General features: G+C 39.9%; 1 protein-coding gene across 7 annotated transcripts in view; it reads left to right on the forward strand.

Annotated features, from left to right (window-relative positions):
- The window catches only part of cep89 (centrosomal protein 89), a 130190-nt gene that overhangs the window by 17669 nt on the left and 95917 nt on the right, over positions 1 to 16604 (forward strand). For 5 of the 7 annotated variants that reach the window (XM_051706035.1, XM_051706045.1, XM_051706054.1 and 2 more), the window contains 2 exons: positions 2104 to 2292; positions 4577 to 4719. In XM_051706035.1, the coding sequence (XP_051561995.1) occupies positions 2104 to 2292; positions 4577 to 4719 (332 nt within the window). The remainder of the gene's footprint in view (positions 1 to 2103; positions 2293 to 4576; positions 4720 to 16604) is intronic. The other 2 variants (XM_051706064.1, XM_051706074.1) reach the window with 1 other exon arrangement.

Consider the following 16604-nt stretch of genomic DNA (forward strand, 5'->3'; position numbering starts at 1 on the left):
TAGTCCGTTAATTTACCTGATGAACTTTCACCTTTTGCTGACCCTTTATGCTTCGCAGAGCTAATGTGTGCTTCTAAATCACTTGCACCTTTATTAGCAACTGACACATAAGTGCCAGCTTTACATGTCGTACATTCTGCTTCCCACGGATCTCGACCTGGATGAAAGCACTGGAATTTTTTGTGCAAATCTTCTGTAAATTTGCACTTTTGTTTGGGCATTGTTTCCGCTCAGCTGTCATTTGCTGCTACTGTCAAGCTGTTTGATGCCGAACACAACAGCGTTTCGCACGTTCGCGGAGAGATTGACTGGCAGGAATTTGGCCAATAGTTGCTGCAAGCCTCTTATAATTGACCAATTGGTGTGCGAGAAGGCGGGACTTACAAAGAGGGGTTAAACCAATGCAAATATGCGCGCACACACAATGAAGTATTAGACCAGATGCACATCATAATGCAACTAAAGCTGAATCCCAGACATTTTCGCAAATTTAGAAATCCCGGCCGGGCACTTTTATAAGGTCCGAAAAAGAGGACATGTCCGGGAAAAAGAGGACGTATGGACACCCTAATCATGATTCTAACTTCGGCAGTAATATTATCTGTTTGCTCTTGTACACTGATGATGATAAATTGTGTGTGGAGTAGTGTATAAATGCAGTGGATACATTTAATGTTAGTTAACATTACTTACCTCAAAGATTTGTCGTCCTCCTCAACCAAATAACATTAGACAGATCCAGGAATACTCCAGTGCATCTATCTGCGAGTGTGTGTGAGCACGTGAGTTTACAGCAGCGGGTGAGGAGCTGACTGAACTGACTGGAGCTGACTGGCACACGAGAGAGCGCAAAACACAACCTTTTATTTTATGTTATTATGAGACTGAGAAGTGAAAAAATATTTTAGATGAGAAGTGTAAAAATGTTTACGGTTCATTATGAGACCATGGCGGGGCAAATTAAACTGTGGTGGGCCACCAGAGTCTAGTCAATTAATGGGTAACACTGGACATCTAGCCTTTCCTGCTAAATGCTGTTTCTTTTATCTTCCCCAGAAATAGTTATATACCCTGATATTTCTTTATACATAATTTTTTAATAATCTCATTGTTTGAACTTTGTCTCAAATGAGCAGTCTCACCTGTTTCTTTTCATGAATATGTACAGTATGATCATGCAGAGTGTGTATTTTAATCAATGCTAATGTTATTGAGCTGTGGCTTTAAGCTCAGTGAGATTTATTGAATTAATGTATTGAGTAATCTCAACAGACTATAAAGCACCAGGCTCATGTGTAATGTGTATTAGGACTAAACAGATGGTTATAAACACATCCATTTGCGCATCAAGTTCAATTAAAATAGTCTAACTTTGACAGAACGGTAGACAGATACCTTTTTTTTTTTCTGGTGGATTTTTCCCCTTTTTCTCCCAATTTGGAATGCCCAATTCCCAATGTGCTTTTAAGTCCTCGTGATCACGTAGTGATTCGCCTCAGTCCAGGTGGTGGAGGACGAATCCCAGTTGCCTCCGCGTCTGAGACCGTCAACCCCCGCATTTTATCATGTGGCTTGTTGAGCGTGTTGCCATGGAGACATAGCGTGTGTGGAGGCTTCACGCCATCCACTGCAGCAACAACACTAGCGAGCTAGCGAACACCAGGGGTGTGGTAGCCAGCGTATTTTACCACTGAGCTACCCAGGTCCCCCAGATACCTACTTTTTTGATCCGCAATGGGAAATGTGGCTTAGGAAATTATCATGTCAAACATTCACAGTTCACATGATCCTATCTACTCCTTCCTTGCTCTGCCATCAATGCTGATCTATAATCTGCTTTCTCACGTTTTCATTTCTCTGATGGTTGCCTATGCTGCAATGCTTTGTCTTGTCTTTGAATTTTGTTGTGTTGGTGGTGTGTTGCTGTTCTGTTCTGTTGTGCTGTGCTGCATTTTGTGTTACTGTGTCTTGTTTTCCATTCTATTTTTACCTCACTTCTTGTCTGTTGTAATTTTTGTTCAATTCTTATGTAATGTCCATGAGTTCCTGTGCTGTGTTTTCCATTCTGTGTTTTGCTCTGCTGTGTGTGGCTGTGCGGTGCAGAGGCTAGTGAAATGTTGCGCTGTGCACTGGAGGTACAGCAAGAGCTGGTGAAGGATCTGAGGGAGCAGACTCAGGTTCTGTCCAGGGAGAAGGAGATGCTGGAGAAGAGATGTTTACAACAGAGTCAGCACATAGAGCATCTCCAGCAGGAGCTCTCTCACTCTCACACAGAGAGAGGAAATGCCACAGGTGCCTCCTCACTCCACCCTCACTCACTGCTACACATACCACTGCGCTCACAGAGCCTATCCAACACCAAGCAACCTACTGTGTCACTGCCAATACAGAAGTATATAGGTGTTCTTTTGCTGTTTTAAATTTCATGCCTCTGAACATATACTCGGTGGCCATTATACTAAGTATACCTATCTAATACTGGGTAGGACCCCCACCCTTGATCCCAGAACAGTCTGAGGCCTCAAGGTGCTGGAAATGTTGTCTTGAATATTTGCAATTTCTCAGCTGCACATTCTCTGTAAACTGTATAGACTTTTGCGCATGAAAATCCCAAGAGACCAACATTTCCGGAGATACTCACAACACTCCATCTAGCACTAAAATCGAGTGTGTTTACATGGATGATCTTATACCAATTATGCTTAATAACCAGACATTAAGGTCATGTAAATGCCTTAAAGCGTGTTCTTTTATCTTGGAAATGTCATAAACTGTTTAAGAAAAAACTCTCAGCACATATGGTGCCATATTTTAAGAACATGAAGCGCAGTGGGCATGGCCATGAAATGTAGGTATTTTCGTGTAAGCATGCGCAAAGTCTAGGCACAAGTAGGTTTGGCAAAATCACCCGCACAACGTGAAAATGGGCTGGATTAAGTGCAATTTAATTCTGAGGTTTTCTCCAGTTATTATTCTTCCCTCAAGCACCAGTAATATAAGACAGCACATTCATAAGAAGTTGGTAGTGTAAATGGATTGTATGCAATGAATTAGAAGAATAAATTACATTCTTTTGTGCATTAACTGCGTTCTTGATGATTTTCAGGCATAATTCTATAACAGTGACACGCTCCTTTTAAACGCATGGAAAATGTGATTCTCTTCAGAATTTGAATGTAGGCTCTGTTAAATTACAGAGAATGTAAGTTTTATTAAACATTTTGATCTACTGACACACAAATCATGGCTAGTATTAACAGTGATTGTATCGACACACACTTCTACCGGTCGATTTTGATTTTGAAAAAGTAATTTATTGAAACACGATAAAAATAAACCAAAAATATTTCTAAATTGAAGTTACACTTCAAAAGAAACTAAAATATACGCAAAATAACGAAGTGGTCAAAAACGTATAGCCTACCAATTCCAAACATTTTACCCTCTCCAACTTCTTCCACCGGCCCATTTTGCAGTGACTTAAAAATAACTCTACGACAACAGGTGGAAAAATACCTTAAGGCCTACAAATTAGACCACAAATACAATTGTAAATGTAAACATAATAATAATAATAAATTAAAAATAAACCATGAACTATAGATAGTTTAACACAAATCTCATAAATGTAAGAAACCTCATCTATATAAGACGGCTACAACGCTGATCGTCAGGGACATAATTTTATGTTCCACTATATTTTCAGAGTTTGGACATGAACTTTATTACCACCTGCTGGTGGAATCTCCAAACTGCAAATGTAGGAGCTGAGTTTAAACTATGCACTGAGTTAAGACATGGTTTCAAATGTTTTAGCGCAACAACATATTTCTCAGGAAAATAGCAAATTGCGCTTTGCTCCCCTTCCTTAAAGTACAATATACCCACAGTTTGCACACATACATCCTCAATCGTGCAAAGTCTCCCACCCATGACCACTTGCGCTTTGCGCTGGCATGAAAATTGCAATTAGAATTAGTGCTCTCACGGAAATTGGATAAGGCGTTGCGCACGGTCATTGCTCTTAGCGCTGCATTTTGCGCACACACGAAAATAGATCCCCTAGATTTTTCCCATTACCGCGATTTTGTTCTGCAAATAAACACCTGTACGAGCAGCGGCTTATTCAATGTGCGCATACCTGTTTACATTCTGATTTCTAAAACAGAGAAAAACCAGATGATTTCAAATCTCATGTAAAAAAGGTTTTCTTGCATTATCAGTTTTTTTTTAAGAAGCTGATTTTGGATATTTTCAGCATCTTGTTGTGCATGTAAATGCTCTCACCCATTCCACGATCCAAGTCATTTAGATCTAATTTCTTCCCCATTTTGAAGTTTGGTCTGAACAACACCTGAAACTCTTAACGATGTCTTGATTTTATTTGCATTGAGTTGGTGCTAAATGATTTCATGATATTTTGATTAACAAGCAAGTATACAGGTGTACCTAATAATCTATATGTGTGTGTGTTTCTGTTTGGAAGGTCTTGTAATGAGTTCTGTTGCTGGTCTGTTGTAATTGACTTTGCACCTGTCAGCTATAATCTAACAATGTGTAGTTTGTGTGTGTGTAGGTGAGAGCTCTGAGTTGCTGAGTCTAAGGCAGCAGGCTCAAGAGCTGGTGGATGAAAATGATGGGCTGAAGATGACAGTCCACCGTCTCAACGTGGAGCTCAGCAGATACCAGACCAGATTCCGACCACTCGCCAAAGATGAGGTAAAACAGCTTAATAAAGCCAGCGCCACACTAGCCGATTTTTCCAGTGATTTTCAGGTGTGAGCTTCATTTGTAATTTACATTTGTATTGATTTTCAACAAGTCAACATAACAATACAAAATAATAAGAGAAAACAAACCACCCAGAATGAGTACATACAATATAACCATCTTCACCACAACAGGCTGAAAAAAAAATATATATATATATTATACCAGCACAGATAACACCTTAACAGTAACTATAAATGAAACTACTCAAAAGGCAGTCCTCAATATCATTCTGATACAAAAGTGATAAAACTGGATCACACTTGCATGTATTCTCTGGGTTAACATGTATTGGTATAGCACTTCCAAGGCTGTAAGCTAAATGTACCTGCAGTGTTTGCATGGTTCCCTGCAATACCAGACTCAAGATATTCTTCACCCTTTTGTGGCCTCCACAAGGTTCATCATGGTCATGCAGGAGCATAACCCCCCTGTGGGCCGTAGGGACCACCCATCGAGGTAGTGTATTCTTATCAGGAGAGTATACTAGCCAACCTTCTCTAACTTTAAATGGTGTCTGATAAAGTACAGAGTTTTCAGGTCACTTGACTCTGCCAGATTTTGCTGAGTTATCGGATGCTCTACTGGGTTAGAAATGAATAGGTAAACAGCGCTGATCACAGTGTCTTGTTTTTGTATGGCAATAAGGTCAGTATCTGCTAGCTGTCTGCCTATCATTACAGTCTGAGGAGTGTCATCAAGGGTTGTCCCTGCTTCCTTTGCTTGCCTACGTGTGACAGCATTAACACTTACAAGAGTAGGCTCTGATGTTGGAAGCCACTCCTCCTGGAACTGCCAGGGGGTGCCTGCTATGGTGCCTGCTTTGGCTAGCTGTTGCTGAACTTCTGACTCGAAGCCAGGGTATGCTTCAGCGCACTTTTCTGCTTCACAGTTCACTGGTGCATGCGACTCTTGGGCCATCACAGTATGTACCACTATCTCACCGTCACTTTCAAAGTCTACTCTACACATAGCTCCCTCAAATGCCCCTGGGTGGGTTATGATGGAAATCATCTTGGTAGGGTAGGTGAGATACATTTGCTCACAGTTGTCTCTCTCTATAGGCAAGTCGGGAAGCTCTCCTATGACAGGAATAGTTAATTCAAAATCATGAAAGGAACTATCAAACAGGTATCCTAGAGGAGTCTGTTGAGATTTTGTTCAAGAAGGTAAGTTGAGCGGTTGTACAATTCAAGCTGTGGATTACCACAGATTGTGAGTCCCAAACTGCAAAAATGAGCAGAGGGCTAGAAGAAGTCTAGTACTGTCTGGTTCATTTCTTGACCCCTTTTTATGACTAGTCTGACTGGGACCTCTGCAGTTTGGGCAGGGACCACTGTGTCAAACTCATTCATAACCTGACATGCTTGGGGAACTGTCTGACCAGAACGCATTTTGTTAGGATCACATGATAGTACATTAGGGCCAATATCTGCTCTGGACCACAACACGTTTTTGACTGTGCCTAACTGCACCCCTAGTCTCACTAACACATCAGAACCAATGTATACTGAGTGTGTCAGGTCAGGTACCACAAGCATGTAGTGCTTGAACTGTTTATGGCCAAGTTTAAGGGAGACAGAGCAAACTCCAACACTCTTAACTGTTGTTTGGGGGCATCTAGCAAGCCAAAATTTCTGTTTCTTTTCTATCATGGGAATTATATATTCCTGACTTATTGCTGACTTCTCTGACCAGAGTGCAAGCACAGCATCCTCGACCAGTACTTCATTAACATGTGTACCCCCCACCACTAGCGGATTATATACCTGGGTGTTAAGAAGTTCCAGGGCACACAAAAATGCATTTTTTTTTTCTCTAACAGCTCTAGGGGGATCTTGTTCTCTTGAGCTGTGTCTGCTGACTGGGGGCTGATGATTTGCATTTCCCTCACAGCGGGTGTCTCTTCATTAAGGTGGGAATCCTTCATTGTCAGCTGACTAGAGTCAGATGTCCTCTCTACTGCCTTGCATAGCTTCTGACTTGAACTAGTCTCTTTGATGGGCCATGGGATTCTGACCTGTGCCCACAATTGACAGCTGTGATAGTCAATCAATGGTGTGAGCCTATTCAACAAATCCTGACCAATGAGAAGCTGTTCTGTGTTCCTTGGCCTGTTTCTCACTCATAGTCACTACTCTTAATTTGTCTGCCTGTGCTGACAAATCATTTTGAGCCTGAGCCAGCTCTGTTTGCAGAGCGGCTATGTCCTGGCTTCCGGGTACAGTGACTGAACCTAAGCACTCATTCTTGAGCTGTTCAGAATGAGTTTCTAGGTCTAGATTTTCTCTTTTAACCTTTTAATTTCCACTTCTTGGCTGTCCGTAATACACTGCAAGTCGTCTTTCTCTGCAGACAACCTATTAGCTTCCACCTTAAAATGGTCATTTGCGTGACGCAGATCATCCAGCTCACTCTTTAGCTCTTGGATCATCATATCCCTATCTCTCATCTGTTCATTAGCAAGGGATACTCTGTCTATTGCTTGGGTTAGCTGAGCAGCCCAATTTAGTGCTAAGCTAGAGAGGAGTTTGGTTAGTGAGGTGCCTTTTAAGGCCTGGCCTGCTGCTTCAGTGGTTAGCTGTGTTGTTTTGAGGCTGATTTCATCATAATCTAAGACCTTAATCATCTTTATGTAACCTGGGTTCACAGCACTGGTCAGGTCTACAACCAGCTGTTCAGGTAGGGTTAATTCTGCCATTTTTGACACACTTTACTGCACCTAGCAACTAGCTAATCTCAGTATTTAACACAAAAGTGTTGATAGTTTGAAGTCACTGGGACAATGTAAATCACACACTGATAAAGATTTTAGCCCTTGGCTATGAGTGGTCAGAGGGAACTACCCTTATCTGACACTTATCTAAGTTCACACAGAACTCTCAAGTTTTTGATAGACTTACAAAGTATATGAGCCCTTTGCTATACTTAGTAGTAGCAATTAGTTATAATTAATAATCACAACCTCTGCTAACTATAGTTTCCTGAATGAGGAAACCTTTACCAGAACTATGCCACTGTAAAATGGTCCAAAGCTTAAACAACAACTCTATTTACTGCAAACAATTCAACTGCAACAAATCCTATTCATAAATAGTACCACAGAGCTGAGTGAAGAAACTATGAATCAGGCTTGGGAGGAACCACCTGCTAAGCAAACAGTAACTGACCAAACTGCAAATTTTAGTTTCCTGTTAAAGTAATTACCTTGCAATCTTTTTGGTGAATTATTTTGTGTTGATGAACAGAAGACTCATTTCAATCTTAGTAGGCCTCACACAGGCACCACGTGTAGTGATTTCTACTCAATTCACCGATGACATAGTGATTTTTGATCACTTGTCACTTAAGGTGTGGTTATGAGTGTATCAGATGACCCCTCCCCCTTTGCAGTACGGGGCACCAGTTAAGAATACTATCTTAACAATTTAAGAACACTCCCAAAAGAGCTTTTCGATCATTTAGAATGATTGTAAACTAGAGGGAGTTGGTCAGCTGATTTATCTGAAGGATTTGTGAGAGTCTGGACAACTAGTAGAGTCTTTGATCATCAACACAATGAAGACACAGTTGTAATACAATTAATGAAATGTATTAACAATAGATATGCAAGAGTAAATACCACAACGATTAATAATGCTAATAATGAATATGCACTGCTAAAGGATAATAAACTAATAACCAAAAAGGAAAGTACTGAATTAAACAATAAAACAAATAAATGATTTGGACACAGAGTGGATAAATGCAATGTTGTTGAACTGAATGTAGCAATCGGAGAGAATTGTATGGGAATGCTACTTATGGGAAAACACCTAATGGCTCTGGCAAAATGGTGATAAATAATGCTTATTTAAAAAAGTGGACTGAGAGGGTCCCCCTATTTCGTTCTTCTAGACATCTTAAAAAAAGGCGATATTAACCCATTTGTAACTACTGCCGCCTAGGGTTTGCATATATCATAACCATCCAACTAATAAAACCCTCCCCAAATCCAAATTTCTTCAGGGTATATCTTAAATATTCCCACTCGACCCTATCAAATGCCTTCTCTGAGTCCAGGGAGAAGGCATCAACGGGCAAATCTTCTTTATGATTAATCCACATAAGATGTAACAAACACCGTATATTATCGGAGGATGATCTATTCTTTACAAACCCCACCTGCTCAGGATGAATCAGAGAGGGCAAAATCTTCTCTAACCTCCAAGCAAGAATCTTAGTAAGAACCTTTCAGTCCACATTAATTAAGTTTACTGGCCTAAAACTACCAGGATCGACCGGATCCTTGTCTTTCTGTTAAAAATAGAAATCAATGCTTTGTTAAATGTATCAGGCATTTGTCCCATTTACAGTATTTCCTCGAAAACCTGCGTTAATATTGGAGCTAGAACATCTATAAATTTCTTATAATACTCTGCAAACAGTCCATCTAAGCCTGGAGCTCTCCCCATTTTCATTGTTATTATAGCAGATCTGACCTCTTCTTCCATAATGGGGCTATCCAATTCTTCCCTTTGTTCCTCTTAAATTTCAGATACGTTTAGTTTTGTAAAGAAAGAATCCAGTTTGTCTACTGTTGGGTTAACTTCTGATATATATAGATTATGATAAAAGTTTTGGAATACCATATTAGTTTCTTTAGTGTTAGTTGCTAGTTCCCCTGAATCCTTTTTTATTGCCAGAATCAACAGCTTTGCCTCCTCCTGTTTTAACTGTTGCTTAAAGCTTCCCAGCTTTCTCCCCACTTTCTTAAAAAAATCGTCTTAAGCTTGAACAACACAAATTCTACCTTTTTGTTATGAATTTCATTCAACTGAAATTTCATTTCACATATTCGTTTAAACACCCTTTCGGTATGACTCTCTGACAGGATCCTCTCTGATTCCTTAATTTGAGATTCCAATAGTCTAACCCTCTCCCTATCTTCTTTCTTTTTGCTTGACCATGCTATGACCTTCCCCCTGACATAAGCCTTAGAGGCTTCCCATACCATACTCAGTCTGTCCACCAATCCAATATTTGTTTGAAAAAAGAATTTAATATTGTCCTCAAGCATTTTGCTAAAAGTCAAATTTTGGAGGAGAGAAGAATTCATTCGCTATCTGTTAGATTGGAAATTATTTGTATCTGTTAATAGTCCTAAACTGACAGAAGCATGACCGACAATGCTATTGGACCAATTAAACAGTCCACAACCAAATCTGTTAGACCCTTGGATATCAAAAAAAGAATCTATCCTTGAGTGTGTTCTATGTTTATGCAAGTAAAAATATGTACTCTTTCTGTGGGATTGACCACCCTCCATATATCTATCAAACCCAAATCTTTTATCAACGAATGTATAGCCATTCTATCTTTAGGGTTATTTTGTGTGAAATATGATTTATCTAGAACCCCATCTACTGTTTGATTTGAAATCCCTTGCCAGAACAGTACTGCTCCCATTCATCTTCCTCATTAGGGGCATAGATACAACATAAATTAAGATGTAACCCATTAACCTTTGCCTCCAGACATATAATCCTCCCCTCTGAGTCCTTCCTCTCTTTGATTTTAGTAAAATTCAATTTCTTATTATCCAAAATCACAACTACACCTTTTTTACTCGAGTAAGAACTACAATATATTTGACCCACCCAGTCCCTTTTAAGTTTAACAACTTCTGAGTCAACTACGTGGGTTTCTTGTATAAAAGCTATGTCTACTTGATGGTATTTTAGATATGATAAACACTTCTTCCTTTTCAATGGGTTTTGTGATCCATTTATATTCCAAGAGATAAATCTTATCGTGTTCGACATTTCTCAGCTATGTATCGAAAAAGGACTGCCAAATGTATAGTACAAACCTCGGATAACAAACGATAATTAACGACTACAGTCTGGCAATACTGAAACCTGAACTCAAGTAGCAAACTGCTGCAAAATATGAACATCATAAGTAAAACACACAAATCAAGAAGAAAAACCTACAACAAGAAAAGGTCTTTCCTATTAAAACCTGCTGAACCACCCCTCCTCTATGAGAGGGCCCTCCCTCAACTGGTCCGTGAGGCATTTAAAATGGTCGCCCCAAAACTCCACCCATCACTCACCACCTCGGATCACTTATATGGTATACTAAGCATCCTTATAACTTGAAAGTAAAATAACCCTTCAGTTACTTCGAATTGTTAAACATAAAATCTTTTACAAACTCTCTTCAGATTATATAAGACACTTAATCTCTACAATTTACAGTGACATAGGCACCTCCCTCATGACAACCCCCGTCGTTTGATATATGTATGATCAACCAAAATGTACAGTAAATCAACCTTCATTCCTCTGGGTCCGTATATCACATCAAACAGAAAAACGAGTCCTAAAGACCTGACAGAAAACCGGGCTTCATGACTGGAAAAATGTAATCCTTTGCATCCTTAGATGCTTCCCTGAGAAAGTCCAATGCCTTTCACTGTCTGTGAACTTCAAACTCTTCCCTTTCCAAGAAAATCGCAGTTCAGCTGGATAGGCAAGTGTGAATCCTACATCCAAATCATGCAGCCTTTTCAGAACTTCAGTTCTTCAGTTCCTTTTCTCTGCCATTTCCCTTGTCATGTCGGTGAAGAAGGAAAGTCTGCTTTCCTCAGGTCCACTTTCGTTCTGTATTTAACTCTTGCTGATGTCAGTACCCTTTCTCGCTTCATATAACCGAGAAAGCATATAACAATCGGTCTGGGGGGACGTCCATCCTCGGATCGAGAAGTTGGCATCCGGTGCACCCGTTGTAGCTGATCGGCATCCAAATCGATCCCCAAACCTTTGAGAATCAACTTCCTCACACACTCTGCGGGATTATTACCGTCTATCCCTTCTTTTAGCCCAGTGAGTCTCAAGTATTTACGTCTGTCTCTATTAGCTGCACCCACAATAGCCTCATGCGTCACTTTACTGTCTTTCGTTAGCTTTTCACTTGTTGTGTTCAGCTGGTGATTCTCATCTTCTGGCTGTGAGATTCTATTTTCTGTCTCGTCAAGTCGGGAAATGATTCGGTCCACATCTGTTCATAACCCCGTACTGGTGTCCTTGATCTAATTTTTCTCGGACTGGCGTATCGTCAGCATTTTACTAACTATTATTTCCATTTCTTCCATGGCTTTCTCCAGAGACTGTTGCATAGACACCAGTATGCTTGTTTCTTTAGTTTCTGCTACCTCAGTTACTGTGGAGGTTGCGAGAACCGTCAGTTCAGTCTGTGTGCTGCCCTCCCTGTTAGTATAGCTCCCAATAGCCTTAGCTTGTTTTAGGATTATTTGCCGCAGACATCACTAACCTGAAAACAAACAGTAACGACTAAGTGTCTTTAGGCGTCCATCTTTCTATTCGGTCCCACATGACTCCCTCGGTGTGAGCTTCATTAACATAATCACCGGCCAGGAGGAGGGAGATCTAGCGTGACACAGACGATTGCCTTGTAGTTCGCACCGTGTCAGATTATCATACTTTTCAATGCAAAAATAATGTAAAAGCAACTAATGACAGATAAAACTAACCACAATGGAAATTTTACAGTTTTGGTCTGTATTAAAAAATAACCTTGCAAAAGCGAACTAAACCATGAAGAAAATGCAACATTGTAACTATTTTAGCCCCTGTTTCAGAACAAATCAAGCAAGCTACAGGTCTGAAAATGCCCTAAATCACTCTATTGCAATTGTTTGTGCTCACATAGTACTCCTGTTGTTATTTCAGTAAGCTCCATGTGACAGGGAATCAGAGAGAGAGAGAGTTGTGGTGAGTTCATCTGTCACCACTTTGCCATTTTGTATCGTCAGTTGTGTCATAACTCCGAGTGAAGAGAGAGAGATCTAAGCAAAACAGTCTGCATGTGTGACACCCTTGACCAAAGTAGAGTCTTTCGAGTCTTGTTGAGCACCAGCTTAACTCTTTTCACTGTGCAGTTTCCTAGACACTAAGCACTAAGTTAAGATATAACTCATTACTTCATTTCACTGTTAAGCCAGTGTCTCACTAGTCGATTTTTCTGTTGATTTTCAGGTGTTAGCTTCATTAACATAATCACCGGCCTGGCAGAGGGAGTCAGAGCGCTCATTAGCATCTCTCAGTGGGAAGTGTTAATCACTTGACTGTTGGAACTCCTTGCTGAGTTATGGCTTCAAAGACTGAAAAACACGTCCGGCTTGTTTGAAAAAATTGTTTTGTCACTGAGGCAGAGTCTTGTGTCCCTGTCAAGTGACCAGTGAGCTTCATCTTTTACTGAAGAATGGACAAGACGTCAAGCTGATATGAATGTTTTCATCACACTCAGATTCTGTCACCAAGCTTTTTTTCCTGCCTTTTTTATTGGATGTATTTCTTCACTCATTTAAAGCTGCTTATGGACATGTGTTCTATGACATGCCTCGATTGGGTAAATAAACAATCACATACTTTCATAAGAAAAAGTTACTCCATCTTCACGATCACTTCTCTCTTTTGGATAGTGACAGAACAAACATAGGGAGAGAGAGAGCTCCGTGACCGTGAGAACAGGTACTTTTCAATGCAGAAATAATACAAAAGCAACTAATGATGGATAAAAATAGCCACAGCGTAAATTTTCCAGTTTTGGTCCATTTTAAAATATAACCTTGTGAAAGCCAACCGAACCGATAAAGAAAATGCAACAATGTAACAATTTTAGCCCCTGTTTCGGCACAAACTCCTGTTGTTCTTTCAGCGAGCTCCGCGTGACAGGGATCAGAGAGAGATAGTTGCGGTGAGTCGTTTATGTGTGTCTTCCCTCCACCATTTTGTGTCTGGAAGTGTGACAAAGTACCTTAGACTTAAAAGTGCGAGATTTCTGTAAAACGGTCTGCAAGTGTGACACCCTTGGCCAAAATCGAGTTCACTGGAGTCTGTAAGTGTGGCGCCAGCATTAGAAGTGATTATTTATGCAAAATCATTTTACAGCCCAGGGCTTAGCTTTTTATCTGTAAACCTGGTTGTGAAAGTTTTGAAACTTGGTCATAATAGTAAATATGAGGAAATTTAGGTGGAATTATAATACTTTTTAAAAGTTACAGAATGCATCCCTTCTTACTTTACAGACAGACCTTACTTGTTTATCTGAGCATACATATTTAAAGCATATCCTCACATTAATGGATGAAGACTGTGTGTCTTCTAGCAGTTTACAAGATCCCAGTGTTAAAGGATTAAGCCTGGATTACATCGGGTGCTTCTGCGGCGCGTTCCGGCTCTGACGCGGCTGCCGGAGCTGATCATGGCCACTCTAGTCAATGCTTGTGATTCCACCAGGCGCGGCACGTTTCAGAAGCATCCCAGAAGCGGCTCTCCACTCTGCTTTGCTAAAGATAGGCGTCTTGTCTATTTTTGATGGATGTTGCGTCCAAGCCGCACAGTTCAAATACAAAATTAAAGTCAGAACATTCGGTCAATTTATCCATGTCGTTCATAACTGCACTTTTATGTGTATTAACTTTGTCTGTAGGCTACAGCACAACAAAGTAGGACATAACAACAATAAACACAATTAAACCGGACAAAAATATAACCATTTAGCCAACTAACCCATGGTAGAACCCCAAAAATCAAGGAAAAAATACAAAATCAAAAGGAAGTCAACGTCGGACAGGCAAAGTAGTTTATTGTTGTTTGTTGATCTCGTGGTCTCGCCAATACAGCTGCCTCACAGCGCTCCACTTCTGAAATGCTCCCGGTGGGGTTTGACGCCGCGTGGAGGACGGAACAAAACCTCGTCGGATCCGGAACGCGCCGCAGAAGTGCCCGGTGTAATCCAGGCTTTAGTTCACCCAAAATGAAAATATTGTCATGTCTTTCTAAATCTGTATGAAAAAGTTCATTTTTGGGTGAACTGTCCCTTTGACTCCATATCAAGTGGAAAGATACTTAATAGACTTAAGGAAAAAGGTTTTACTGCACTTTACATGAAGAATTATTGAATTACCTTACTATGGGCAGATGAGTGCATAGCAGTCTTTAACAAAAATTCAAGAAGTGCCTCTAAAATTAGAGTTCACGTATCGGATGTTATCCCCATTTTTGCTTGCCTGACCCTTTGCGTTAATGAATTTCAGTAGTTTATCTAACATCGTCTCCTTTCAGTCTTGTGGGGAATGATTAGCTGACACCACAGTAATGATATGCATCTCTTCCTTTCATCTCCCACTGCCTGTTTAATGCAGAGATGATAGTTTGCCTGGTATTATAATTTCAAAGGAGCATTAACCAGAGGTTGAGATCTGATCTGCCTATGTGCAAAATCAGACAATGTCTCGGCTTTTCCTTGGTTTGTAGCTTGGCCTTGCCTTTATGAATGCATTAGTGTCTACTAGCCTCGAAAATATACACAGCTACAAATTTTATAGACCTTCTTTCAACCATATCCCTTTTAAATGATACCTTCTGAGCTTTTGTGATAACTAAATGTTGTTTAAATGTGCTGGGATTTGCATGTAGGAGTTGTAATGTAGGAAAGAGCCCCAGGCACTGCTGTAACTAAAAAGCTGAGTTGTCATAAGTTTTAAGAGCTTTTATGCAGTGAATATCAAGTGGGAAAGCACACAGAGGAATTGCATAACTGAGCTTCTTTAACGAGCCTCAGAAGAGTTTGACAGTCTGAAAGCACTGTGACCTCTGTGCTATCCGTTTTTGGACGATCATAGATTTCGTATTCATCCCAGCACCAGTGGTGTCGTTTTTTATAAAGAGGAAGGGACAGATAGGGCTTATTTTATATTGATGAGGGCTGTCTGAACTTTGAGGCAGCCTGACTCTCTGGATAGACAATGATTCTCGCGGTTGCTCAGACACTTGGAGATAATAGTTCAATCTACATTTTATTCATCTGTACCATATTCAGATGCCTGGTATGCTTCTCATTTAAAGATGAGCTTAGGGCTAATCGACCCACACCGTAATACATTAGAGATTATCAAAAAAATATTTTTTTTAAATATTCCTATTCCCTTTTTCGTATCTTAGGCAGCTTATGTTAATAGTCTTCATTTAAAAATTACCATATCAGTTCTGTTCATTTAGTGTGATTAAACATTTGACTGTCTTTGACTCCTGAACACTGGTTGCTAGAAGAATGGCTTTATTTTGAGCACTGGTGAGTGATTGGGCAGAAACCAGAGACAATCAGCAGGCTAAATATACTCTGTCACTTTAGTTTCAGGTCAGTAGCCTAGATCCTGCTCTTTCTGCCTTTCTCTCTCTTTCTCTCTCTCTCTCTCTCTCCTCCTCCTCTTCTTTTACTCTCGGTCTTATCAGGGTTTAAACAAATAAGGAAATTTGGTTTATTATCACAGATATTGGGTGTATTGCGATTACAAAGTAGTTACTGTAATCTAATGTATTTTTGTCAAAAAGTATTGTAACCGATCACATTTTAAATTCTTGTAATCAGTTACTGAAAAAAAAAAAGTTACTGACTTTCAGTTCAGTTACAATTACATCACTTTGGTTAGATATATTACTAAAATAATATTTATGTGAAATACATTTAAAACAAGAATTATGCTCATACATTTCTGTGAGAGCAAAATGGAAATGTTTTGAATGTATTAAACGAAAAAACAAAACTTTTCGTTAGTAGGAATTTTAGAAAGTAATTTAAAAGTAATCTGTAATTGATTTGTAAAAGTTTTCACATGAGTTTTAGCTAAGGAAGACAAAGACACATGCTGTGCTTCTGAAACAATGCTTTGTGTCACACACACACACACACTATCCACAGGACTCTGTTTTTTTACAGTACTGTTGATTGCTTCGCTCTCCAACCTTAAGTGGATCAGTATAACA

This window comes from Myxocyprinus asiaticus, chromosome 1, assembly GCF_019703515.2.
Source record: "Myxocyprinus asiaticus isolate MX2 ecotype Aquarium Trade chromosome 1, UBuf_Myxa_2, whole genome shotgun sequence".
In the NCBI taxonomy this organism is placed as follows: domain Eukaryota; kingdom Metazoa; phylum Chordata; class Actinopteri; order Cypriniformes; family Catostomidae; genus Myxocyprinus; species Myxocyprinus asiaticus.